The sequence below is a fragment of the Miscanthus floridulus genome, chromosome 6 (genome assembly GCF_019320115.1).
Source record: "Miscanthus floridulus cultivar M001 chromosome 6, ASM1932011v1, whole genome shotgun sequence".
NCBI classification, from domain to species: domain Eukaryota; kingdom Viridiplantae; phylum Streptophyta; class Magnoliopsida; order Poales; family Poaceae; genus Miscanthus; species Miscanthus floridulus.
In genome coordinates this window covers 31,085,761-31,093,014 of record NC_089585.1, presented here as the reverse complement: position 1 = coordinate 31,093,014, position 7,254 = coordinate 31,085,761, and the positions used below count along the sequence as shown (strand labels likewise).

General features: G+C 45.0%; 1 protein-coding gene across 1 annotated transcript; it reads left to right on the top strand.

The window, feature by feature from the left end:
• The first annotated feature begins 531 nt into the window (after positions 1-531).
• LOC136460448 (uncharacterized) lies at positions 532-2,329 on the top strand. Its single transcript, XM_066460138.1, has 4 exons — positions 532-1,147; positions 1,260-1,668; positions 1,728-1,827; positions 2,270-2,329. The coding sequence occupies exons 1-4, from the start codon at positions 532-534 to the stop codon at positions 2,327-2,329; spliced, it is 1,185 nt and encodes a 394-aa protein (XP_066316235.1).
• Positions 2,330-7,254: the final 4,925 nt, after the last annotated feature.

Sequence of the window (7,254 nt, the reverse complement as noted above, 5' to 3'; positions counted from 1 at the left end):
GAACTGATTCTTATGTTTTGTTCGTGGTTTGCAGATACTTGCCTTTTTGGGTGCCAAGTTGAAGGCGTCAGGCGCAGCATATAGTGAAGCTATTTGGTCTGGACTAAAACAAGACAAGACTCTATTATGAAGGTTTGTATTTTGTAATACTGCGCCATTTTTTTGTTTCCGTTTCCATGCACCTGAACTGACATGTCGATGTTGGTTTCCAGGTTTGCACATTGTGGTGGCCACGTTGATCTAACAATGTGACTGCATTCTTTCGGTGTTCACACCTTGGCGCCTGCTAGGCGATCTGATCTGGTGAGCGTCATGTAAATGGAGATAATGGAACTCCAACCTCCTCACCCGGGACTATAATCAGTGTGCCTGACTGATGTATGTCGTTCTTGTGTTGTAGGTTTACAAATCTGTTGTTGTAGTTGGGGGACCATGGACACCACCGACGAGGGAAGTGAACATTCAAGTGATTCAAGCGCAAGTTTCTAGGAAAGTACGGAGTTGGCAACCTATTATGGCGGATTAGTAGCAATGGCTACTGCTATTCCAGTGCAGCCTCCAGCGGATGACATCGATGAATTGACTGGCATCCAATGGGTTCGGAAGGTACTACAGGATCCAAAAAGATGCAAAATACACTTCCGTATGTACCCGGACGCCTTCCGCCAGTTGCATGACATTTTAGTTCAGAACCATGGGTTGCAATCTACTAGGGAGTTCTCATCCGTAGAGGGCTTAGCGATGTTCCTTTGGGGAGTTGGCACCAGGCAGTGTCAACGGCAAATGTCAGACAGGTTTAGAAGGGGATTGTGGACTGTTAGCGATAAGTTTGGGGAAGTGCTGGAGTGTGTGGCGTCATTTGCAGATGCAGTTCTTAGGCCAAAGGACGCACATTATAGAACGGTGCATGAAAGACTGGAGAAGTACACACCTTTCTTTGATGGATGCATAGGAGCCCTAGATGGAACCCACATAAGGGTGTGTGTTGATCGGAAATCACATGATGATTTCACAAATAGGAAAGGCTGGACCAGCCAAAATGTCATAGCCGTTTGCGACTTTGACATGCGGTTCACTTTTGTTGGTGTTGGCAAGGCAGGGGAAGTGCACAGCATGAAGGTCCTGACTCCTGAGGGACGCTTGGGCGGTGTGAGGTTTCCCTCACCCACCTCAAGGTATGGGGACTGTCAACTGTACACGAATTTGCTGTTTTCAATTTCAACTCTAGCTAAAATTGTTAATGTGTATGTGTTTTGCAGGAATGTACTACCTGGTAGACTCGGGCTACGCCGGTGAAGCGGGGTACCTGGGGCCCTATCGGAACAGCAGGTACCATCTGAGGGAGTTTGAGCGGAGGCGTGCTGAGAATTGGGAAGAGATTTACAATTTCCACTATTCAAGTCTGCGCAATGTCATAGAAAGGTCATTTGGGGTCTTCAAAGCTAGATGGCAAATGATGCAAGGTGTTTCTCGTTATCCGAGAGAGAAACAATCCAAGATTATTTTGGCTTGCTTTGGACTGCACAACTACATGGAGAGGCTGAAACCTCGTACTCCAGGTACGCCAATGAACCAATGGACACATGCCTGGCTTGCACAAAATTCGACTGAGGATATGGGTAGGGTTCGGGACTGGATCAAGTATGGAGTAGCTAGTCTGCAGTTGAGGTAAACAAAATATGTTGACACTTTTGTCAGTTAACAAAATGATTTGATTCATGCCTTAGTTGGATCCCAACTGAATATGTGCCCCTGCAGGTGATCGGGTCGGGTGGAGGAGATGGTTCAAGTGAATTGGACGATGGCATGAAGATCAGTGAAGGTTGCGTAAGGGTATTTTGCATGGGCGTCTTCTTCGTGCTGTTACATATGTGCCTTGCAACTGGTACAAATTTTGTACAGATTCCACTTAGGCCATTTCTTAGATGTAGTCGTAGTTGTCAAATGAAAATAGTAGGCCAGTATTAGAAAGTAGGCATATGCAGGTATTCGGCGAGTGGCCAATGAGCTGCTTGTTCGTGGAGCAGACCAGCACAAAGTTGCTTGCGTCTGTTTCAGTAGTTGTTTCAAATGATCGTTGGAATAGCTGCATGTTTTGTATAATGCTCCACTAATCCACATGTATAGGAGAGTAGTGAGGTGAACAAATGAACTGTATTAAGACATGGTTGTACGTCGTGATGATGAACTTATTATTGGGCCTGGTACTTGTTACTGTGCACAATTATGTATTTGATTCAAATGTATGACTTGTAACTGGTTGCTTCAGTTTGCTGGTAATTGGCGCCAAGTTTGTATTGTGAGCTGGGCTGTTGGCGCCAGAATTTGAATGGTGGTTGTTGATTTCAAATTGCTGGCAGCCTTTAATTCAGCCGAACGGCTGATTCTGCTGATTTTTGTGCACCGTACAAATAGCCAAAATCAGCCATCATTTCACCTGCCGAACAAATTGGATGTCTCTCTGAATTCTTTAGCGTACTGACGTCGACCGGTCGAGCTTGACTGCTTGATGGTTGCCACAGCGCAGCAGAGAACCGAGCTACGCTCGGGTGGCTAGCAGAGCCAGAGCCAGATGTGCTCACTGCCTGCGTGTCTCTCGTCGGGATTTATTCAAAAATAATAATAATCTACGGTCTCGAACCACAAAGGGTATCACGTGGAGCTAAAAAAAAGATTATGACGTACCCATCGTCTACGGAGCCATTAATGGCACTTGTGATTTCAAGAAAGACGTGGTCTTTGTAGATGTGTGTGTGGGGTGTGCGTGTGTAGTGTTGGCATATCTATTCGTACATGAATAGATGCTACAACTGTACACACATGAGAGGTTCGTGCATGAATAGATGCTACAACTGTACACACATGAGAGGCTTTTAATAAAAAAAACAGCAGTAGTGCAGCACTGTGTACTCCGTACCACGCTTACGTGCTCGCATGCTTGGGTTCGTACTAGACACGGTTCCAAAAAGTAGCCTTCCAGCGCGAAGCGAACACGCGCGCCAACAGGCAAGACATGAATGAGGCATGACATGATGGAACCATGGAAGGAATGTCCTCAATGCCCTAGAAAAGAGAAACAAAAAGGATGAAGACCAATAAAAAGGAAAGTTTGGTTAGGGGGTGTTTGGTTTCTATCGGAAAATTTTAGTCCCTTTCCCATCGGATATTTGGACACATGCATGAAGTATTAAATATAGACGAAAAAAATAACTAATTGCACAGATTGTGGCTAATTTGCGAGACGAATTTTTTAAGCCTAATTAGTCCATGATTTGACAATATTGTGCTACAGTAAATATGCGCTAATGGCGGATTAATTAGGCTTAATAAATTCGTCTCGTAAATTAGTCTCCATCTGTGTAATTAGTTTTATAATTAACTCATATTTAGTTCTCCTAAATAGCATCCGAACATCCGATGTGACATGGACTAAAATTTAGTCCAGGAAACCAAACACCCCCTTACATAGCTGGAGCACGAGCCGCCCAGTCGTGCCAATCATCACTTCTCCATGCCGATGTGGTACCGTGACAAAGAGTATACTCCCTCCGTCCCAGATTAAATGGACGTCTGGAGTTCAAATTGTTTCCCAATTTTATCGATCACATAGACGTGAAGTCCAATGTCTGTAGCAGTAGAAGAAAAAAATTTATGGAACAGTGTGGGACCAACGGAGGGAACTGACAAAGTGCGGGTGCTCTCATCCACTCGTTTTTGCACTGCAGCACCAGTCGTCTGTCCTTGTCCCCTCACACAGTAGCGTTGCAGCTTCTACATTCATGTCACCTCATACCAGTATAGGGGCAAAATCGTAATTTTTCAACAGCACTAATTTGCAGCTTCGTATCCCATACATGCGATTATTACGGGACGGAGGGAGTACATGTTTTTTTCTGATGAGACTAGCGCCTGCGCTTGCTCCGCCCATCTGCTTAGATTCGTGCATCGCCCGTGCTAGCCCCGTTTCTCGTGCCCGCATCTGGACCGCCCGCTTCCGTTCCGCTGCCCACGTCGCCACGATGACTCGCCTCCGCCTCTTCCACGGTGGCCAGATGACTCGCCCCCGTCTCTTCCACACCATGCGCCTCCTCCCTGCGTCGGTGGTCGTGGCATGGCCCTATCGCCCTTGTCGACACCAACACGGCGATTTGCGCTTGCAACATGAAACACTTGCTGCAACATACAACTGAAACAGATCAAACAATTGGAACATGCGCTTGCAACATATGTGTGAAACATATGCAACACCTAGATAAAACACTTGTACCATACATCTGAAATAGATGAAATATTTTGAACAAATGCTTGCAACATACCTCTGAAATATTTGCAACATATGCAACATTCCAATCTACTTTTGCAACATCCATATGAAACACTTGCAACGTACCTCTAAAACACTTGAAACATACATTTGCAACATAGGAGAGGCCGGGGCCAGTCGATTCCAACCATCGGGGTGGGAGCCAGCGGCGCACAAGCACCACCAGCGCCGGCTGCGCTCGTAGGTGTCCTTGGCTCGGCCGGGGGCGACCTGAGGCGCCCCGGCACGTGTGCCTAGTGGGCATCGGCAGGGACGGCGGCGGCGGCCCATGACAGCGAGGCATCCTGACGGTGCTAGGGTTGGGGAAGAGGTTAGGGAGGCGCTCTGCTGCCTGTGGATGCGAGAGAGACACCGATATGTGGGGAGGGCGAGGATGAGGAGTGCAGAAGCGGGCGGCGCGCGCAAAGGCGTGGGAGCGAGCGGCACAAATGGGGTGCACCGTGGGAGAAGGTGGTAGCCAGTGCCGGTGCTAGGATTTTAAGGGCCCTCCGGCGATCTCGTCGTAACGGCCCCTCTTGATCATGTATAAAATCTTATAATATATAGGCGCTAATTTTACTTGCAAAACGAAAGCAAATTCAATAACATAGTTTTAATTTAACATGTCTGATAATTATCGAGGAAAAATATAGATTAAGGAATATATTTGTAGATGTATGATAATTATCGAGGAATAATGTAGATTAAAAAAATAATATATTCATTTTCTTTTCTCACCCATAACAAATGTTTCTTAGGTAACATTATAAAAATCTAACATGTAAATTAGAAGAAAAATATGACTATATGGGTACAAAGTACTAGAAGTCTGAAATACTATACAAATAATTAATTTGGATTAAAAATAAAAAATACCTTGGGCCTAAACAACTAATCGGTGATTGCAATTCATAAGAAGCAAAGAATCAAGATGTCGTCGTCGTGGAGCCCTACCTGGTCGTCGTCCTCGTGGCCGTGTCCGTGTCTCCGGTAGTCTAGCTCTTCGCGGCGGCGCGGCGGCCCGAACTCACGATCAGAGTGTGTTGTGTGTAGCGTGACTCCTCGCCTCCTCTCTACCCGAGGGCCGTGGGGAAAGAAAACTAGAAAAGAAATATCAATGTTGTCTTTTTGGACCGCCTAGCCAGTTCTATGTCTCTCTTTTTATTAGTTTGCTAATGCCTAATAGACTATAGGACCTGAGGGTTTGTATACCTGGGCTTAGGCCCCTCCTCTACTTAAGCCCTTGGCCGTCGCACCTCGTGGCCTACCCTTAAGGCCGGCACTGGTGGCAGCAGCAAGGCGGAGTGATGCACGCTGGGTCCGGATGGATGGACGCTGGGTCTAATCGTTATCCTTTTTTTTTTTGTCAAGTATTACATGTTGGCAAGGTGCCACAGAAGAGGACATAGGAGGCGTGGGCACCGTGTGAAGCAGCAGTCTTCGATAGTTCGATTCGTAGCACCTTGCCTACGCACGTTCGACTGAACAGAAAATGCTTCACGCATAGTTACTTCCTTACTGTACAATCATACAGTACCTATATAAAAAGAGACGTTTGGATCTCATTCTAATAATGATTATTGCTTTTAATAAATTAAAAACTCCAACTACTAGGTTTGAGGAAGATAGCTGGATTCTAAAATGTAAGTGTTTAAATTTCATTCTCATTTTTCCACCTCATTTCATTTTTATTAGAAGATCTAAACAAAGTCCAAATCATGCTGTACGTTGATGATTAATGAACTTCTCAGCGCGAGGTGATTTTAATTGTTGGCTTTTAAATTGTATTCAAGCTATACTAAAATATATACTTTGTATATATCGTTATCTTAATATGATGAGAGGATTATAAAGGCTCACGGATACCGTATTACATATTCTATACTACTACTCTATCCATTTCGATTTATACTAGGTTGCTTTGGCTTTTCTAGATGCAGAATTTTTAATATATATATATCTAGATATATCGTATATCTAGTTATATAAAAGATCTAAACAAAGTCCAAATCATGCTGTACGTTGATGATTAATGAACTTCTCAGCGCGAGGTGATTTTAATTGTTGGCTTTTAAATTGTATTCAAGCTATACTAAAATATATACTTTGTATATATCGTTATCTTAATATGATGAGAGGATTATAAAGGCTCATGGATACCGTATTGCATATTCTATACTACTACTCTATCCATTTCGATTTATACTTAGGTAGCTTTGGCTTTTCTAGATACAGAATTTTTAATATATTTAGTTGTACAGTAAAAGCTATGTACATAAAAAAAAAACCCAAAACAACCTATAATTTAGAATAATGTGTTAACAACAGCCGTCAATGCAATTTGCGTGCCATTCAGAATTTTTAATATATTGAGGAGAATGATTCTTGGTAAGGTTGCCGGTCCTTGTCAATCTCACCTAGACGCCCCCGCCTTTCTTCCTTCGCCCCTACGGCGTTTGCCCAACCTTCCTTCCCTCCCTCCCTCTCTTAACCGGTGGCCGTTGGATTGTTAATTACTCTGTCAAGTGTCAATCTTCCCCTCGCGCGTTAATCCTCATGCCAAGTTGCTCGTTTCAACCCCCCGGCTTGGTAGCATTCGCAAGTCGGCCGCTCATCCAAACTACCTTATATAATATAAATAAAATAAAATAAATAAATATACCACGGACCACGGAGCAGGAGCAGGAGCAGCAGGTTACAAATCCGTTTCTGAGTAGTAGTAGATTAGTCCTGATACCGTAGCCTAATTAACTGGCCGTCAATCCAGAGGCGACCCACAACTGTCCTGCCTGCCACAGCCGCCGGCGCGCGTGACCCACGAGGGCCAATTCCAGCCAGCAGCCAAGGTGTACGCGATCCAGCGGGAGCCCGACCCGGCGGGCAAGGCAACGCTGGCTCGTGGCTTGGCCTGTTGGCCCCGACCCGAAGCCAACAGCATAATTACGCCGCGA

Bases quoted from the DNA above. Each gene is read 5' to 3' on its own strand.
- LOC136460448 (XM_066460138.1), top strand. From the start codon at position 532: ATGGCTACTGCTATTCCAGTGCAGCCTCCAGCGGATGACATCGATGAA. The intron at 1,669-1,727 runs GTAAACAAAATA...TTCATGCCTTAG, and splicing joins GTAGCTAGTCTGCAGTTGAG to TTGGATCCCAACTGAATATG. The intron at 1,828-2,269 runs GTAAGGGTATTT...TGGTTGCTTCAG, and splicing joins TGAAGATCAGTGAAGGTTGC to TTTGCTGGTAATTGGCGCCA.